General features: G+C 36.4%; 1 protein-coding gene across 4 annotated transcripts; it reads right to left on the bottom strand.

The window, feature by feature from the left end:
• Positions 1 to 1,682: 1,682 nt before the first annotated feature.
• LOC103961021 (phosphatidylinositol 4-kinase beta 1) lies at positions 1,683 to 16,592 on the bottom strand. Of its 4 annotated transcripts, XM_009373523.3 has the most exons (17): positions 16,364 to 16,590; positions 14,322 to 15,808; positions 12,537 to 12,728; positions 11,520 to 11,568; positions 10,659 to 10,791; positions 10,026 to 10,494; positions 9,058 to 9,138; positions 8,848 to 8,967; positions 7,632 to 7,701; positions 6,599 to 6,696; positions 6,407 to 6,511; positions 4,349 to 4,402; positions 3,491 to 3,634; positions 3,307 to 3,360; positions 3,133 to 3,207; positions 2,499 to 2,582; positions 1,683 to 2,410 (listed from the first exon to the last, which is right to left on the bottom strand). In XM_009373523.3, the coding sequence occupies exons 2-17, from the start codon at positions 15,762 to 15,764 to the stop codon at positions 2,309 to 2,311; spliced, it is 3,273 nt and encodes a 1,090-aa protein (XP_009371798.2). In that variant the 5' UTR covers positions 15,765 to 15,808; positions 16,364 to 16,590; the 3' UTR covers positions 1,683 to 2,308. The 4 variants fall into 4 exon arrangements, 3 of the variants coding, with proteins under 3 accessions (XP_009371798.2, XP_048422315.1, XP_048422316.1); XM_048566358.1 differs by lacking the exons at positions 1,683 to 2,410; positions 2,499 to 2,582; positions 3,133 to 3,207 and having other exon boundaries at positions 3,355 to 3,405; positions 16,364 to 16,591; XR_007251581.1 differs by lacking the exons at positions 1,683 to 2,410; positions 2,499 to 2,582; positions 3,133 to 3,207; ... (2 more) ...; positions 4,349 to 4,402; positions 6,407 to 6,511 and adding an exon at positions 8,199 to 8,299 and having other exon boundaries at positions 6,624 to 6,696; positions 16,364 to 16,592.
• Between the last annotated feature and the right edge of the window lie 4,011 nt (positions 16,593 to 20,603).

Below are 20,603 nucleotides of genomic sequence, written 5' to 3'. Positions count from 1 at the left end.
CTAGTATTTGCTAATTTCCATACCAAATTAAACCCCCCATGCAGCGCATAACAAACAGGATTTTGGATCCTCATTCTAACAAATAATCCGTATTTAGTAATGTCTGTTTGTTTCCATTTTATTTATATAACCCGTAGACCAAAATTAAAGAGTAGTACTAAAACGGAAAAAGATGTGAAATTATCATTTCTGAACCATATATACTTTTAAGAACTAGATTGGAGCTTGACGCCAACCATGTTTTGTTGACTTTCCAGATGTCTAAATCCACCTCTCGCCTTTTTTTGTTTTTCTTGTCATGCTTTATGTAGTGGTAGGCATCAAACTAACCAAACCAACCAAACGATGGAGCGGCCGGTTGGGGATCTAAGGGAGAAAAACTTTGAGAGAGAGAGAGAGGGCGGTGATGTCGGGGAGGGACAGAGTCGAGTTCGAGGACTCCAGTGACAGGGTCGAGGTCGGGGTGGTGGAGGAGACAACGAGGCGAGACGGTAAAAGAGAATCGAGTCGAGTTCGAGGACTCCAATGACAGAGTCGAGCTCGAGGAGATCTAGGACCTAGGGTAAAACTAACGGCTCATATTTGTTGGTAGGTTCCTTTTCAATCTCGTATGTCCATTGCAATTACAAAAGGGCCGGTCCAGGTACCCATTTTTCTATACTTCTAGAATCGGCCCGCCCCTAAAATTTCAAAGCCTTGCCCCACCCCGCCCCATTTCTTATTTTAAAAATTAGGAACCGGTCCGTACCCGCCCCAAACCTTGATTCCCATCCCCCCCCCCCCCGACCCACGGTTCTTATACTCGTTTGCCCACCCCTACTTAGGGGTGTTGGTGTAATTAACCCTAAACTGAAAAGACTCTTAAATTAAAATGTGTGAGATGTGTGGACCAATGTTTAGAAAAATAAAAACTCATGAAATGTTGGACCTTTTTGTATATTGATGTGCTTGAATAAGATTAAACCAACCGAACCATACTAAATTAAACTAATTACAACTGTTTGATTTGGTTTGGTTTCAATGGTAGCATGATCAAATCGAATCAAATCAAACCGTTGAATGTTAGTTGGTTCGATATATTTAATATCAAACCAATTCAAATTGAACCGCACCCCTTCTAGTTTTATGACACGAGACAAACGATTTTTTAAGTAAGGATGGACTACTTTGCAAACCCTACCACCACCTTGTCCCAATAAGATTCAATAAAACCTCTGTAAACTGTACTCTAGGATAAACCTCAAATCATACAAAATTTCAGTCCCAACTTGGGACTGATTATGTTATGTATTGGATAAACTCCATATTGTAACAAGTTATAATTTTTCTTGATCTCATCTTAAATAAACACGTTTTCACATGGTTATAATTGTCAATTAGTACAAAAATATGTAAGAAATACAAATTCATTCAGAATATATAATTCCATAAATAATATTTTTTAATTACACCTCTATTAAGTGATAACCACCCTAAAATTATAGTGATTCGGTCCCGAGTGTATAACTTTATAAAAGTTTCCATGAATTCGTTTTTTTTTTTTTATTGTGTGAGCTTGTGGATTGCACTTGTGCTCGATTGATATGAATAAATTTCAATTTTTCGTTTACGAGTCCAGTGGACGAAAAATAAACCTGAATGTGTCACACAGCTTCAGCCACATTCATCACGAAATCTCCTTCAACAAGACTACAAATTTTCACTATGTAAAATCAGATCAGGAACACATGATACAATCACATACAGCTTCTCGAGAATTTTGCTTTCACAAGCTTTCCGATACAAGAATAAGAAACAATCGGACCCTCGCATATGGATACCGTCCAACCGTCACCGGAATTGGAAGAAAGGCCACTTTAGGGAGATTGGAACCATTCCACACTTGGACCTGAAGACTTTCTTTCATTGGAAATGGAAGATTTACAAAATGAATAGTGCAAGGTTCTTCAGATCACAAAGAAGTGTAAAATGCGTTGCAATGGCACCTGAGAAAATATGGCTTTCGTAGCCATTGGATTTCTAAGTCTCCTCAATCGCAATCACGCTGTACAGTATGGGGAGTCCGACAAGGGGGAGTAAGGTCGAACATTCCCCCAAGAATAAGTGAACTCCTTCTAGATGCTGAATAAGCTTCTTTGCCCATACAATTACAAATTCCTCACCCAGAAAAATAGGACAAAACCACTATAAGCAAGCCTTTTTTCACCTCCGATGAAAACTCGGCCAGCTCGCATATGCACTTTTGATCAAACGCTCACAGAGCTGGCTTTTCCGGATAAAACCATGTGAATATCAACAAAAACTAACCTCACAATATTCCGTTCAAAACCCTCTGATAATAATCATACTGCCTTGTTCGCCATGCATCCAAGCTGCTGCTGATCAAAGAAAGCACCAAGGATACGCATTGCTGATAGAAAGCATCAAACAACAATGTTACAACGATAGCAACGAAATATAGTGCACTTGAAGTAAAAAATAAGAACACTAAATCAAACCTCTTCTGTCAAACTCAAGTGAAACCGTTTCCGCAGATTCTGTATTGTTCGTGCACCACCTTTAAAGCATGGAAAACCAGAGTCCTGGCAAAAGACATTTTAACAGTAGCCTGAGTTAACCAACCATTATAAAAGCGGGCATTTTGATAAGAGATTCTCCCTAGACTCTTGCATGCTCATCAATCGACTACACATGCACACTGTTGAGTTCCATCTCCTTCATGAAAAACATCATTTTTATTGAATTGAAATGGAAGACAATACATCCAACAGTGGTGAAGATATCGGCAAACAAACAGTATAACACAGACGAACAAGCTCTACCAACAATCGCGAACTAACTACAGCTCTCCAAACCAATAGGGTAAAACAGTAATTCCCCACAGGGTAGTGATTGCAACACACCCTTTTTCAGCTTGTGCACACTCTCTGTTAATCATGACTTGATTTTACTTAAATTGTTCAATCTAACGGCTACAAAACAAAAGGGATTGTGTATGAGGTGAGAAAGGATGTGTGAAAATCATTTCCCTTCCTGGAATTCTGAAGACACCACACCCTCAATTTCTTTTCATTCCACAGTTGACAAAAAGAAAAAAAGGACGAGCGCATTGACAGCTAAATTTGGTGTTACCTGCAACATCTCAACAAGAAGAATAATGCGTTCTGCATGCTTCCGACATGTAAGGAACCCTTGAATGCACAAAACCTGAAAACAGCGCGAGAGCTTACCCCCAGAGAATATAAAAACATCCAAAGACATCGATGTCCATGAACAAAAACAACTAAGTTTTTTTTCTATTGTTACCTTAAAATAATCGAAGAACTCGCTAGGAACTCCCTCAGCATCAGAATCCATGACCTAGCATAATCACACTTTCAACTTAGAAGGAAAAAATGATTCACCCTAAAATGTTAACAAGCAGCAAGGAAGATTATTGGACACAAAGATGGAAAGTGATAAACAAACAATATAAGCGTATGTCTCTTACCTCAAGAAGTTCACGTGTTAATTTGAATGGAGCACTCTCAAAATTAACACCCCCAGGCGAATTGGAGAGCATGAAACCGAAATCAATATGTACAATATGACCTTCTTCATCCATTAAGAGGTTCCCATTGTGCCTATCCTTTATCTAAACAACAAACACATCGGTGAAAAATTATTATATGACCTTCAAGGACTAAACAAGGAGAAAACCGAGGATCAAAGGTATTTGATAAACTAAACGTGCCTCAAGTACATGCTACTGAATGAGAACAAATGTCAAACATACAGTAAATAATTTAAATCTTCACTAACATTTGAAATCATACATATACGTATGCAACATATGGCAGATTCCAGGGTTAACTTGTAAATGTTTAGGAAAGAGATCATTTTATTGTACCAAAGAAAAATAATGATATTTAGGGAATGACAATATTGAGTATAACAACCAGGAGCCATACGTGGTCAGAAAGTCAAGTAATTTCTTAATTGCATTGTTGTTAAAAAACTGTATCCCCTTGTACTAGTGACGTAAATAAGAGTTTGCTAACAAGTGCATTACAGGTTAACAAAGCAACTAACATGGTCAGTTTTTCAACCAGTAGTAACATGAACGATTTTTTGTCCTGAAGCAACATGATAAAACATATAAACACAGTGGGATATACGTAACGTATCTCATATACACACAAAATGCCATTTTTGAAATTAACATCTGCATTGAAGCTTAATTTCATTAGAGGTTTACCCATTCAGCGTAACTCCATGACAGAATTAACACATTTTCATGTTTGAGTTATAGAAAGATAGAGCGAGATGGATTGATACATAGAAAGATAGAGAGAGGGGGAAACCATACCTGCAGAAGGTAACAAACTAGAGAATACCCAGCCATACTTTCAACAAAATTCCTCTGTAAAACAAATTAAATAAATAAATAAATCAAGCCTTTCTATTCACAAAGAACATTAGATTCAGTGAAATTAATTAAATGTAACTAGGAGACAATATAATTGGCTCATTGCACCACTTGAATCTGGATTCTGGACAATTTTCCCTAGTGTACATTTTTCTTTAAATTCATTTAGATGACCAAAATATTGATGGGTTCATTAAGTTGGTATGGGACTCGGGAAAATCTGGTACTCAAAAAAAAAGAGAACCGAGAACGTCTTAACATATAATTCATATAAAGAGACCAAGATGGAAAACCTATTAGGGAGACACATCAAGGTATCTATTGTTCTTTTTCTGCCAAGACTAATCAAAAATCAAAATCTAGAAGCTGATCCATGGAATTATACACAACTCGCAAGTCATAAGTGAAAGGGACCTTCAAAATCAACTTCATTCGCATCTAACCAAATAAACATTTATGAGTATGCCAAAAGCTTACTCTCATCCAGAAGTAACTATACAGAATTTTAGAAAGGACAGGGTAAAGGCATCATATTCAAAAACTTCAAAACGATAGCATGGCTTCAGATACTGCAGAAAGTGACCCAAACAGATATGCAGTACTGTAAGCGGGGCAATTGGTCAAACGACATTACAGAGAGCCACTACAGTATAAAACCATATGACATGCTCTTGCAATTATATAGAATGCTAATTAATATGAATCACATTTCTTATTTTCACAGTATATTAATATGCTTCAACCATAGTTGCCAGATACGGGGTATGGTTCGAGTACGTGGTTCAGTTCGGGTACGGAATTCGGTAGTAACCTAAAGTACCATTCATCAGAGGGTACACATAGACAGTACGATATTCAGTTCAATTCGTTCTTAATTCGTTAAAAACATAAATTACAAATATTCATAATACACACTTTACAATAATATTTATAGTTATTGTAAACAATTATTTTTGTTTAAATTGATTATTTGTAAACAAATAAAAAACAATTAATTCACTTAGTATTATGGTCTAGTGGTATTCCTCTTCACTCGTAAGTGATAGTACTTAGGTTCGAGTCTCATCAAAGGCAAATTTGAACCACATTATTGCTAGCCCATTGTGAGGCTAAGCCCACCACACCCCCCCCCCGGGGCCCAAAAAAAGTGTAGAATCTGTGGATAAAATTGTTTGTTAAAAAAAAAAATATATATATATATATAACTATTAAATTAATATGGAACATGGGAAATGCTATCGGCCTCCGACTCTTTTACTTCTCTAAAAAATAAATACTCCAGATGGGTCCCCCCACTAACACAATAAAAAAATTAAATAAACTTAATATTTTCTCTCTCTTCCTCTCCCTCGTCTTCCGTCTACCTGACGAAAATCAGATGCACAGAGCTTCCTAAAATTCCAGTTGTTTCCATCCTCTCTTCCAAACAATTACAGCTTTTCTGTAATCTGATTAGAAATTATTAGAGATGATTAGATGAACCACCGAATCCAAAAAGTACCGGTACATCCGTAATACGGAATTCAGAGGTGATTTCACCGAATCCGACAGCTATGGCTTCAACAACCAAATTGATCCAAGTCCTACAATGTCTACAAACAACCTCAATCTGGTAACTCTATATACTCGGAACCTTAGGAATCTATTGTCGACTAATTAAATGTCATATTACTAGAAAAGGGTAGTGACCCTAATACCCGCTTGTCCTTATTAAACGTCATTACTTCTAGAGTTGCCAACAACTAACCCTAATATCCAGAAACAGAGAAGGAAAGAGTCATTATAAGGCAATTCTTAAGCTCCCAATCTCACCAAGAGTTTTCATATCCTTCCTACCTTCACCCCACCCCAGCACTTCAAAAAAAAAATAAAATAATACAAATAGAAAAATCAGTGTCCATTCCCCCGTTGCAGTTATAACAATTAACCATGATGAGGATAAAGCTGAGCACTAGAATACATTTTGTTAGACACCTGCTTCATGAAGTGGAAGATTACCTGAGCAAGTTTAAAACTTGGAGAATTTTCTTGGTACTTAGCAGCAAAGAAGTCTCGCAAGCTCGTGATGTTCGGATATCTACTTTTGATAGAATGAATTGAAGCCTATAACACAGCAAGGTATATTATGGAAGAGGTGGTGAAGTTTTGAAATTCTTAATTCACTTAAATAGAACAAGAGAACAGAATTACCGTATCTGGAATTGTTTCAATGAGAGCTGTGTAAGAAGAAGTAACTAAGATTTCATAAGGGCGCAACCAGAGAGGAAGACCAGCTTCTTGGAATATATCTGCCATCAAATCCAATGTTATAGTCTTCAACTAGTTTTCAGGAGTGGGTTCAACTACTGTGAAACAAAATGCAACAAGGAAATGATTTTGATAAATCTGGAAAGTAACATAACAAGTTGAATTCAGTTCAATTAATATTTCCAGCTTGTTTAATTTACTGTCTAATATGGGACCACGAGATAAACATTTTGAAACCAAAAAGAGACTAAAATATTGAGGATGATGAAACAGCGAGGTTGATAAAAATTAATAGTGGTTTGTATTAGCAAACATATCAACATTGGTTCAACAGAAAATGATAGTTAAATCACTCATTTAACACGTCAATTGAAGATTACAATAAATAACATATCTACAATAAGGGCGGATTCCAAAATTACCTATTTCAATCCCTATTTCAGTCCCACTGCAACAGCTAGTTTTTCCTCTTAGTATCTTCCTCTATTTTAAGTGCTCTTATAAGAATATAACTCGGGCTTGGGAGATCTATGTGAAGTTGGACAGTTTTATTTGTGCCTTAAGCCCAGCCCAAACACTTGTGGCAGCAGACTCAATTTAATACCAACAGAAAAGAAAAAAAAAAGAAAAAAAAAAAAAAAAAGGACAACTCTCATCCTTGATTGCACAACACAAATAAAGAGCATTTCCTGACACACAATGCAATCCTCGGTTAAACTGTCAAACAGACATAGAGGTTCAACTAGCTTTCTTCAAGTAGATTTTGATTGGTTCTCCAAGAATTCTAATAGAAAGAAACAAGAGGCAGAGTTCAATGTTTCCACAATGCATCTTTTTTTCCATAGGTTTTAAGAAAGCATCTTATTTGACCTACTCAAACCAAAGATTGAGTAGTAAGCGAGGGAGAAGGAGTCAGAGAAGGTAGACAGAACTGCCTTCGACCAAACAGAACAAAAGTAATTAGAAAGATACCTACCATAAAAGTGAGAAATAAGTTGCACAGCAAGATGCTCCTGCCTACAATCATCACCACTCTTCACGATAACCTACACCAAGTATATATGAAGCTAAATACAATACAGTACCAAGAAGTCTTGAACATACAATTATAGAACCGATAAATGGATAAGAATGTACAGAAGAAAACCAAGGCCATCCAAACTTAAACTTTATTTAGTTTAACATAAACACCTCAAACATTTCAGAAAAGAAAAGACAACCAAAATTAAACCTTTCCACCCTTTCAAAGGGTGACCAAGTTAGTTTGACATGCATTATTGTGTTATCCCCGACAGCTTAAGCGTTTCAGGTCCAATGGTAATCTAATGTGGTGATGAATCTCTGGTTACAAAATTCCTGGAATCAAATTATTTTATTCCCAATCCCCAAATTTGCAAATATATAGCAGGGCTGCACCTATATGTTTCTCGTTGTCTATCTCTGCATGCACAAGATAAGGATGCAAGCCACGGCTGGTGTTAGCTCAAGATAAATCATTGGCCAGTCCCTAAATGCTTGAGCCTTTGGGGTCTAGCAGTTTTACCTGACAGCTTGACCGGATCTTCAAGGATGTTAGGGGATTGGAAGTGGAGGAGGTGTGAAAGACGGTCCAGTTTTGGGTGGTGCTTTACACTTCTGTTTTTCCTGTATTTAGGGACACAACTCTGTTTGATATTATTCTAGATTGGAAAGTTGTAGTGTCATGATTAATTCTGGTGTCTTAAGCTAGAAGTAGTTTGTTAAATGAATATTCTTTTCTCTTCTACTCATGGTGGGTTACTTGTCCCCTTTTCTGTAGAGTTTCTATTATAAAATAAAATTTCATAATACAAACTAACATATTGTTAGCTGTTAAGCAAAACAATTAACAGTTATGTTTTAAGTTTAACCAGCTTCATCTGAAAAATGAGAAGATAAATTTAAGAATGTAAATTCTCAAATTCATGTTTCTAAGCAATCTCACTCAAGTGAGAAAGGGGGCTGACATAGTCACTCAGTTCCCAAATTTCCTCAACTTTACCAGAAATCTAGTTCATATGTGAAAACCTTACCAACACTCTCTTGATCAGACTAGGTTTTTTTTTTTTTTTTTTTTTTTTATAATATTTTTTTTTTTTTTTTTTAATAAGGAAACGATTATATTTAAAAGAGGAAAGAAGCAGAAACAACAGTGAGAGAGAGGAAATACTCACCGAGTACAAGTCCCAACCAGGTAACTTTCCATGAACTGAAGCTTTTCTTAATCTCTCCTTCTTTACCTCCCAAAGTTCGCCAGACAAGGCATTGCTGGCTTTGGGAGTACCACCATTAGCCTGGTGAAAATTTTGAATGTTGTCAGATAATATAATCAAGCATCTCCACAATACAACTCTTAACACAATTTCAAATTCTAGAAATGTCACCATTGGCTGTGCATCTGACGAATCCTGACCAGCCCCTTTCAGAGGAAGTCCAGGAGGTGCTTCTCCTTTTGCTGCAGCAGCCTGAAGAAAGTTAAATTTATGAACAAAGCAAGAGATAATTAGAATATAAATTCATGAGTAACATAAAACAATCCAAACTTACACAGATAAGTTCATTATTTCAGAAAGCATCAATCTTATTTGTTTAACTTGAGGCTTCAATGCCATTACAATTAACCTGTGCATGGATGTATAAGCATCTACGCTACTGCAATGTCAATTTATGAAGCAAGAAAAATAATGTGTGCACAACAGAAAGGAATCAGTCTGTCTCTCAAGTTGACAAGACAATACAGGAATGTCTGTGGTGCCAGATTAGGTTCTGGTCCGGAAGCATTCTTAAAAAATAAAGTAATTAATTAATCAACAACTTTTATACAGGAACAAGTTTCTCATCCGTTTGAATCAAATGTAGAAGACTGAAATACATTGTACGCGAAATCATCTCAATAGTATTACACCTCATGAGAAAATGATTAATGTTCAGACAATCTAGAATGTTATGTGGTTAGACAACCAACAAAACTACAGAATCAGAAAAGAAAGCACCTGATCAATGTTCCAAGTACAGAATTTGACAATATAATATAGCAGAATGACTGGGAGGAGAAGATTGCCCCACAGAAAATCTGTGTGTGTGTGTTTATCAGCCTATTGATACTGGTGAATAAACGAAACTTTGACAAAAACATTTCATCGAGACAAATTTCATGCTGAAGACAAGAAAAGAATATTATATGTAAGAAATGAGACAAACATATGCACACAAGCCTGCTGGAAACAGTTACATCAAACTTGGAGGATATTAGTACAAAAAGGATAAGCAACAAGATAAATGTGGTTTCATTCAAACATCAATAAATGCCAAATTAACATCAATTTAGTGCTGAAGACCAAACAAGGCCCACCTTTGCTTCCTCTATAGCCACTGTACTTGGAACACGACGGTGTTCCTTCCGCCGAGGGGGGCCTTGATCCTCAATGTCCTCCATCCTAACACCAGGATCTGCTGTAAGCACCACCCTCACCCACTCCAAATCACTCTCTTGTGCTTCTTTTGATGCACAAGTCGCAGTCTCTCTACGTTGATAATTCCTTGATATATTCTCTGCTTTTACTGTATGACTATGCAATTTATTCTCCACAGATATTTTTACAGTAACAAATGTCGCTTTCGCCTCGGACGTATGTGACATTGCCTGGTCAATTGCTTGAGCAGTTGAACTCGACATCCTATCATTACTATTGCGATAGACCTCCTGGACAGTCCACAAAGGATATGCCCACGGAGGCGGTCTTTGCAGAAGTGCATCCCCATTTGCTAAAGGAATTCCCCCTCGAGAAAGCTTTTGAGAACCAGATATGTCCTTTGCATTGCTTAAACAAGTTTTCACAAAATAAAGCAAAAACAAAAGAAATAGAATATATCTCAGCTTCAAACAATTACAAGGGAAATTCGATTATCAAACATGGAAACTTGTTTTGATCAGGGGAAAATTAGACTATAATGAAATGAAAAAATTAAGCAACTGTAAGCGTACCCTGTAATTTCACTTTTCAGGACTTCGACACATATGAGATACGGTGCCTTTTCCCTAGAATTCAAAAGAACAGCTTCATCTTCTGGTATATAAACCACGCGATACATCCCCTTCCCCATTGGAAAGCAAACTCCTAATATTATCATCAGCAATATTCAATTAAGAGTATCGAGGTAACTGTAAATACAGTTGCCCCAAAGGCATAAGACTGTCGACTATCACTAACTAAAGGGGTAAAATAATATTCAGAACAGTAGGTGACAAATTCCGTCCAATTTTTCATGTGTTAGTTGCATTGGACTCCTTTTCAAATAAAATTATACCTAGATTCTCATGGAATCCAGGCTTTCATATTAAAATAAAAATTATGCACAAGGCAAACCACATGAATGCGCACAGAGTAGTAACACCTTCCAGGAACAGAAATTTGGGAGGGAAAATGTGAAAAAACAAAAAACAAAAACAAGATCAATTTATGCTGCATGATTCTCAGACGAAACATGCATGGCCACATTTTCAAAACTGACATACGGAACATTTATACAAAGACCAAACAAATCTCAAATTTACGAAAATAATCCCTTCCAAGTATCGCATTCTGCAAAGCATTTCCAACATCTTTGAAATAATATTTTTAGGAACTAATATTATGGTACGTATATATAATATAAGTTTTCCAAACTGCTCAGAAATCGAATTCACTGAATTTGGAAAAACATTTCTGCAATCTTTTCAATTTCCAAAACATAGTTTGGTAAATAAAACACAAAGGGCCCAGAAACTCCTAAAAGCATCTATCTTCAATTTTAAGATGTAAGTTGGGAAACCCTTTAAAAATATAAATATTGACTAAAGAAATACCTCCACTATTTTGAGCTTCAGCAATGTGCAAATTGATCTCCGCAAGTGACTAGATATGCAAGAATAAAAAACACATGTCAGACAAAAGATTAAAAATAACAAAACATGCACATTTATTTGTGATAGAAAATAACGACTTCGATTCATTGAATTAGGTAAGTTAGGTTCCTTGTAACAGTTAGTATGGAGCTAACTATTATTACAATGAAGATAGAATTATTAGAGATATCAGATTGACTTGAAATTTTACGCGTATGGTGAGCATGATTTGAGCATTAATCAACCTAAGGATTGATGAAAAAGAAATCAATGAAAAAGTTAATAAATAGTAAAATAGTTTTTCATCGGTGTCAATTAGCCATGCCCACTAGCAGACGGAAGGTGGGGTCATTGAGATCATACGACCCCAATAAAATCAATTTTATCCCTCTAATTTTAGCATTGACCCCAAAACAATCTAAAAAAAAGCAATGCATAGAACACCATGTTTTTAAGTGTATGCATTGCATTTGTCAAGGGAAGAGAGCACCTTATACATTGGTCTTCACCTAAATAGTCAAGAGTATGCATTACATATTGTAAATGTAAGGGTAAGGTAGCATTTACATATATAGGAAGCGATTACTGTGAACACCACTATGCACCATATGCACACTGCCTTCTAATTTTGGCCCTTAATTGTTCTTTGATTTGTTCAATATCAAGTGGCTAGAAAAAAGATAAGTGTATGCAGAAAGTGAAAACAGTGGTGCATAAATTATTTCCCTATGTATATGAGGGGTGCATTTTTTTCTTAGAGAAAGGAAGAATTCAACAACATTTGTGTAGAATAATTTGGTCTCAAATTTTATATAGGAAACTAAATTTGATATAAAGGACATCTCTAGCTACATATAGCGTAACCTTCAATATTTTTAATGCCCCCATTGTGATTAAATTCTGACTCAGACACTGGCCATGCCCATAAATGCTGTGTGTGCAGAGTAAATGTAAATGATAAGCCAGATGAACGTCAACCTCACGAAGAGCACTCTTGCGATCCTCAATTGGAAATATATCCACTAAGCCATAAGACGTGTCACATAGTGACTGCACAAAGTCCAGCGACTCATGATAAGCCCCTTTACGGTATTGGGATGTTGTACCATTTGGAAGTGGGGGCTTCACACTTGACTTTTCATTTTGTTGCTTTGGTGAACCAGGGCGTTTCTGTCAAAACAAAATAACAGTGAATAAATATGATCCATCAAATAAGTTATGCATCTCTTTGAAATGAACTTTTAACCCCAGCAAATACAATAGAATGGAACTGTATTGCCTATAATTCCCTCATCTTGCATATGAGTGTAGTTTAAGAGGCAAAGAGCTCAAAACATGCCATGATATGTTGGTAGGATTAGAGGTAGTATTATGTCAATGCATCACTAAATATCAGAATACAAAATATAAAACTAACGGAAGGTAGAATTAACTGCTCTTCTGCTACTGAAGTTGGGGAAATCAACTTCTCGTTCAACCAGTCAAATTAGAGAAAATATCTGCAAATGACCCTACCCAGTCAAAGTTCAAATTTGAACAACTCTAGAGTTTGTACATTATATTCAATATACATGTTTTGAACTTTTAATTTTTTATGGAGATCACATGACCGGTTTAAGTTAATTTCACAAAATATGTGGACATCACCATACAGCTTTAAGTTACTCTAAGCTTCCGCTCCCACAATTCTGAATCATCCAAAAGTTCCATGTCATTTGAATATTATCATATTCCTGTACTTCTCATCTCATTTTTTAAGAAAATATATTCAGCTTCTCGTCAAACCGTCTACTTCTAGTCCCTTCCTATGCTATAGTTTTACTCTCATAAATCCCCTTCTCACCTCTGTATTCTTACCATTCAACTTCACAATAAGAAAAATATCTATTGTCCATATGATCCACGTTTTAAATAACCAAATACTTATCACCCTTTCTTTGACACATTTATATGTTATTACAAGGTTTATATGAAAACATTAAGCTTTGAATCACTAAAACAAATATAAAAAATAAATAAACGTGGATATCTTTATGCATTTGCACATATGTATATATCAAAACTACACTTCACATGAACGTGTAAATATCAAAGCCACAGAAGTACTACCACAAATCAGTGTTTACTAACTTCAACACTTGAACATGTTTTGTATTCCATGCCATCTCAGCCTACTTATTACTGATTAACTTCTAATTACCTACATTCAGTGGCCTTCTAGAACTACATTTCCGTGGCAGTGCCTAACTAAACCTGACATTCTAATGTTTAACTTTCAAGAAAAAATAATTACTAAAACATAAAAATCACAAACTAGATTAAAGAGATCATACTGGATTACATACACCATTGAAAGAAAAAAAAATTTTAATTCAAGAATTTGACAGTTGAGGAATTTCACACATAGCAGCTAAGCATTTTCAAGAGCTAATTATAACATATCTCAGCTCATAACACCGAATCTAATAAAACTGAAGGAAAAAGTTATTCAATTAAACAAATTTAATCTATGGCAGGCAATGATCCTTTAGAATTTGTTGGAGTAGTGGCTATTAGGCTCCAGTTCTTGCTGTTCTGTTATTTCTATTAGTGGTCTTCTTGACCTCTTTTGTTTGGCCCTTATTGCTTTATTGTCTTTTTTTTTCAATAAAATAGTCTGTTTCCCAAAAAACAAAAATAAAATAAAACAAAATAAGCACGGACTGCAAGGCCATACTTCCACTAAAAGCGAAGCAACATATAGATAAGTAGTTACAAGCTTACCTCTTTGTGTTTTCTTGAACCAAATAGCTCCGAGTCTTCAACTGAACGGTCACGATCTCTAAACAATTTGCGAAAAAAATTCTCAGTCCCTGGACTACTTTCTGGCAAGCCACCAGTACTGCTGTTTTCATTTGCAGCAATACTTTTCGCATCTTCAGGATGCACACGGAACAACCTTCGAAACAATGAAAAGTCAGACGGCTCTTCTTCATCTCCATTGGCACTCCCTTCCTCAGTTTTATCATTCCCATCTTTCTTGTCATCAAACTTATCCCTGAAGAATTTTCGGAAGAACCCCTCTTTTTCATCATCTTCAGCAGATTTCGGACCTTTTTCTTCAGAGTATGGTGCATCTTCATCCTCATTCCTATCAATCCGGTCCTTCTTGTCCTCAGACTTATCTTTAAAAAACTTCCGAAAGAAACCTTCTTTTTCTTCATCTTCCACTGATTTAGAGATTGATTTATCATCAGAATCACTCTTACTATCACGAAACAATCTCTTAAAAAACCCCTCTGAGCTTGATGTCAATTCCTCATCGTCGCCTTTACTATCCCTTAATAGCCTCTTAAAGAAGCCATCCTTCCCTGCATCATCATCCTTCTCTGAGGACTTCCTAAAGAGCAAAGAATCTCTAAGCTTAGAACCTGTCTCATCATCACCTCTACTGTCTCTTAAAAGCCTCTTAAAGAACCCATCTTTTTCAGAGTCATCGTCATCTTTCTCCACTGACTTTCTAAAGAGCAATGCATCCCGAACCTTCGGCCCTGGAATGAATTTTTTAAAAATTTTGTTCTCATCGGGAGAGAATGGAGCACCATCCTCTTGCAGATTGTTTCCCGATGAAGGCGAGAAAGAAAAAGACCTCTGGGCAGGTGGTGAAGAAGTTAGTGACAACAATTTCTGTTTTGATGACAATATTCTATTCAATACCTGGTTCTTGCTCCCAGGGCTAGCTGACTCGTTTTGAGGACGTACCAAAGGTGGCCACTCACCCATCAAAGTGGCTGCAATCTGACACTTCTCCTGAATCCTATTAATTCCTTCATTATCATCTGAGTCTTCAAGCTCCGCCAATAAAAACCAATGCACCTTCAGTGCTATCTTAAGCGACTTAGAGCACATATCAATAACAAACTTATCCAAAGATGGGCTAGGCTTGTGCACTGACATGTAACATATCTGAAACAAGTAGCTCTCGATACCTGATAAGGGAAGAGTGTACATTCGATTACAGAGGTAGTCACGCACCCCCGCGTGATCATGCTTGTACAGGTAGCTAACAGCGATCCATTCACAGAAAAATGCTGAGTCAAAGAACCGTATGAGCCACCCATTCTCACCGGTGTCACTCTTCAGGTTCGTCCGAGAGGTGATCTCTCGGGGCGACTCTCCCTGGACTTTTGAGGACCCAAGGCGGAGTTTTAAAATGGTGCCATCCATTCACATTCAACTTTTTTTAAGAATGAAAAAAGTATGGTAATTACCTACAAAAACTCAAACAAAAACAGCCTCAAAATATATACTTGAAAAGAGTCTATAGGAAAGAATATTAACTTCAAATTATTTCAACTACTAAACCTTACACCGTCCACATGCTACATCACAAGTATAAATTACAATGTAAATCCATTCGAATTAAACCGTCAAATTTGTACCGTATCGGAATCATAAAAAAGATATGAAACTGGTACTGCATATCCAATAATTCGATTAGCTACTACACACAACACTAAATTTCTTAGCATTGAATTGAACAGCAATGCGAAACTATTCGCTAATTTGCAGTACAGGGTTTAAGTGAAAGTCCTACACAATAAACCAATGTGTTTGATATCAAGATCAATTCTTTTGCATTAAAGTTCTTTTCCCCTACAGGAAACCCTAGAATACTACAATAGTCAAATTCTCCAACCCAATCAGTGCATCCTCCGATCTAACCCTCAACATAATTCGAGAGGGTTTTGATTATCAAATAGCTGAAACAATGCATACCCAAAAAACAACAGAAGAAGAAGGAGAAGAATCTGAGCAAAATTTACCTTTGAATCAGAAGCCCAAAAATTGCTATATTTCCTTGGAAATTTCGGCGGCGGAAAGTCGAAGAGGTGAAAGTGAGGGAGTGCAAATTGAATCAGAAGGAGAAATGGGGAGTCTTGATTGCTTTAATTGATCTGGAACATCAAAATTGATGAATGATGAACCCCCAATGGACTCGAGACATAACCCACGAGACGAGAGAACGTCAGAAACGTTGGGGGGGTTTCTTAGTCTATTTTTCCCATTATTTTTTACTAACTACATTTCACACACTAATTTTTAAATAAGCCACTAAATTATCCTAAAAGTGTAAAATTATATCAATTTACACTTCTAATCTAATAAATTATTTGCATTTTCAAGAAATTGCTAATATGGTGAGTGTAAAAACACGTAGGTGCAGTAATATGCAAGTCGTATTTATACCACATTGATTAAAAACTCATTAACTTGATTAAAATGTTGATGCTCAGATATTCAAAAAGTGTAAATCAAAATAATTTCAAAATTTTAAGAGACAATGTGAAAAAATGCTAGCCTATTTTAAAAATCCTCTCAAATTTTAAGGGTGTGGAATATAATTCCATATTGTTGTAAAATCGACGGTGTGTGTGCAGTGGAATAAATAAAATAAGATACAAAATTTACGAGGTTCCTCTATAGTCAGTGTGACTGGAGTACGTCATCGAGCAGCAGTGATGCTTTCATTATAATTTGGAATAATAGAAGTACAAAGATAACTCTATGTATTCTCTCCTCTCCTCTTCCTCTCTTTCTCTTCCCTCATCTCTTTTTCTCTGTGCTCTATATGAAAGCATACGGAGTGCTCTATTTATAGAGCAACTCCAAGTACACATCTTTGACAATATAACTTCCTTCACCTACCAAGTCAAGATTAATTTTATGGGCATTGAAAAACTACCCAATGTCTTCAGTTTCTATGTGAGCATTCAATACCCACTAGACTTTTCAACATATATATATATATATATATATATATATATCTTAATAATTATCTTCAGGTAAATAGGGTTTGACATACAAAATTTGGGCCTTTCTATTGGGTTGGCCTAACTGAAGCTTTTCTTGTTTTTAAGATGTTTACATCATGATATGATCATCGATATTTTTACACTAAACTACTTGAATAAATATATTTTTTTTTTTAGTTCATCGATATTTTTATATTAAAAGGAGGAAAAGTTCGGATAAATCCTATGACACACCTCGATCGAGATCAAGACATGTTGGCCGTCACTTGGAAGTGACGTAACCATGTGCACCTTGCGAAAGCTAATAAAATAATAATAAAAGTAGTACGAATAAATAAAAACCAGCTTTACACAAAGTAATAACATACATGTGCAAGCGTAAGTGTGAAAACAAAGTTCAGAGCACGAAGACCTAATGCAGTTCGGGAGAAAACAACACTACAAAAGCACACTCGAAGGTGGTCCTACACTGGTAATAATCTGTCAGATATGCCGAAGAAATCCTCAGGGAAGCCACCAAAGTGCTAGCCAACTAGAACCTGGAGGGGTGCAAAACAAAAATTGTGAGTGGGCAAAAACAAAGCTTTTCAAAAACCATTTCATAAACAAGATTATAACCCCTCGCCGTAAAACCTGTATACTTCGCAGAAAAATAGAATATATATATATATATATATAAATCATGCTCGGAAATATACCATGTCAAATGCCTCTAAATAGAATGCAAGTGCTCAGGTAAAAACAAATCAATGTCATGTAATCTGTCAGCCGTAGTCACCTAACGTGACCTGTAAGGCTGAATCTAGAGCTCAAATCTCCATCTCACTAACTATACCTGCACACGAGTCGGAACCACCTAAAGTGGTCTGTACGACAAGCCTGGGTGTAATATAAGTACGCTCAAGTGCTACGATCACGTGAAGGCTGGGCGAATAATCGCGGGTCACCTACGAGTCGGAACCACCTAAAGTGGTCTGTACGACAGGACTATGCACCTAACTTGGATCCAAGATGAGCGTGTGGTGCGGGAAGTGAACATCACGTGAAGGACTGTGCCCAACTCTGGGCGGGAACACTAACACCGGGGTGCAGGTTATGAGCTCTCTATGCATCTCAAATCATTACTGGACATAAATATAACCATAACTTACCTGGCACTTACCTGTGCGTCCGCAACACCAACATACAAATATATATATACTACTAATAATGCATAAACAAACGGCAACATAATGCATGGCATATAAACGTATAAACGTTTCAATTCAATTTCTAGGAAAAACATAAGTATTTAGGTATATACGGAAAACCAAAAGCCCACTCACTGATATGTAAAAGGGTCGTAACCCCCTTGCCTCGAGTGACCGCGCTCGTCCTCGGGATAGGTCTCACCTATATGCGAAACAACTATAAAAACGTTAATTTTAAAACACATAACCAACCTTAAGAAATAACTTCTCATACAATACTCGAATGGGGTGTATGAATACACCAACGTGATCTACTCAACCTCATGAACATCCCCATATTTTTAGAAAAAAATTTCACCGTCGCACGCGCCGGCCACGCGCAGGCACGTACCTGGCACACTGACTGCGTCAGTTAACGCCATCAGGAATATTCCGTTAACTTTAACGGATTCCATTAACGCCGTTAGGAATATTCCGTCGTCTTCTCCGGCGAGGCTACGACCAACCTTGTAACTCACGATCTCGACGTCCAAAACCTTCAAACGAACCACTCTGAGCCTCCTAAGGACCTCACCAAGCTTCCTACAAGCTTGAAATTCCCAAAAACACAAGAATTAACGTGTGCATGAACAGTGATAAAAATCGGGTATCCCGAGTTCAACGTGAAAACAAAGGTATCCTTACCTGAAATGGGTATGGTTGAACTTCTACGGACCTCACGAGCAAGAATATATACTTTGTTTCCTCGATCTGTGAAGATTTGGAAAGTTTTGGGGTGTGTCTGTACAAATGGGATAGGAAATGGGGGAGAGAAAGGCTCGAGACAGGGTGCAGGGCAGGGAAAGGGTGAAGGTATGTGTGGGGAAATGTGTGTGGTCCACAACCAGCCAAACCAAGCTCAAAAACAACCACACAACGAAAAATCACCCTAGGGGCAAAATCGTCATTTCACCCTTACGGTTCGAAAATTCTGGAACGGGCTGTCACATCCTACAATGGGCAGCCTAATTTAATATCGAATTTGAAAGCAAAAAAAAATGTGCCTGATATGTTGAATAATTATGGATGACTGAATTTGATTTGGAACTCATGTGTCATGGGACCTTGATTTTCAGACCACCATATTAAGGTGGATGAAGCAGTAAATATCGAATCTCTAAATTTGAAAAAATGGATTACCTTAGATCAAACCTCGGACCTTTACGTCTATGTGGTCAAATCTGCATGGTAATAGTCATCTATATGATCCAAATTAGTTCTTAAAGTATTATCAAAGTAATTAATTTTAAAAATGATATTCTTACCACTTATTTGTATCATCTCTCTAATAGAAATAGAATATACATGCGTTGACGGACCTACCTCTATTAAAAAGATGTATAAATAATGGTGAAAGTAGATGATAAATGTAACACTACTCAATTAATTCATTAGAGCATGTACCGGGATGGTAGACAAGGCTTGCCTTTATCAATAATGATCTATTTGACCCTCAAGAAACTATCATCTAAACTCATGTTTATTAGGAAAAAGATCTTTAAAAGTCCTAATATTATGGGTTTTTTTTTTTTTTTTTTTTAACAAACGATATTATTCATACTAAAAGAGAGAGTGTAGGCTTAGCCTCACAATGAACTAGCAATAATGTGGTTTAAATTCGCATTTAGCAAAAATCGAACATAAGTGGCCACCCTTTTTTTCTTTTCTATTTGGCATTTTGGCATCATTGGGCTTTATAATTGAATTGGAATAAGAAATTGTTATTGGCACTTCAAAAATCTCATTTTATACTCCAAATTTTCTATATTTGGAAAGAAAAATACACTTGTGAGAAGTGTAGAATGAGATTTTTAGAGTGCTAATAACACTTTCCTTGGAATAAATGTCTTCTAACTTTGAGGTACATTAAAGGTGAAGGAAGTTGATTCTTTTTATGTTGAGAAGGTAAGAAGGTATCAGACAAGAAAGAAACTTCTCCACTTTAATATCTCCTTTTTGGAGGGATTGCAAATGAAAAAGTTTCCTTCACGAGTAAATTCATCTTTGAACAAATGATATTG

Source organism: the organism of the source record quoted next, unplaced genomic scaffold, assembly GCF_019419815.1.
Source record: "Pyrus x bretschneideri cultivar Hongxiangsu unplaced genomic scaffold, Pyrus_bretschneideri_v1 Contig41, whole genome shotgun sequence".
NCBI classification, from domain to species: Eukaryota; Viridiplantae; Streptophyta; class Magnoliopsida; order Rosales; family Rosaceae; genus Pyrus; species Pyrus x bretschneideri.
Note: the sequence above shows the minus strand (reverse complement) of the source record. Positions and strands in the feature narration are given on the sequence as shown.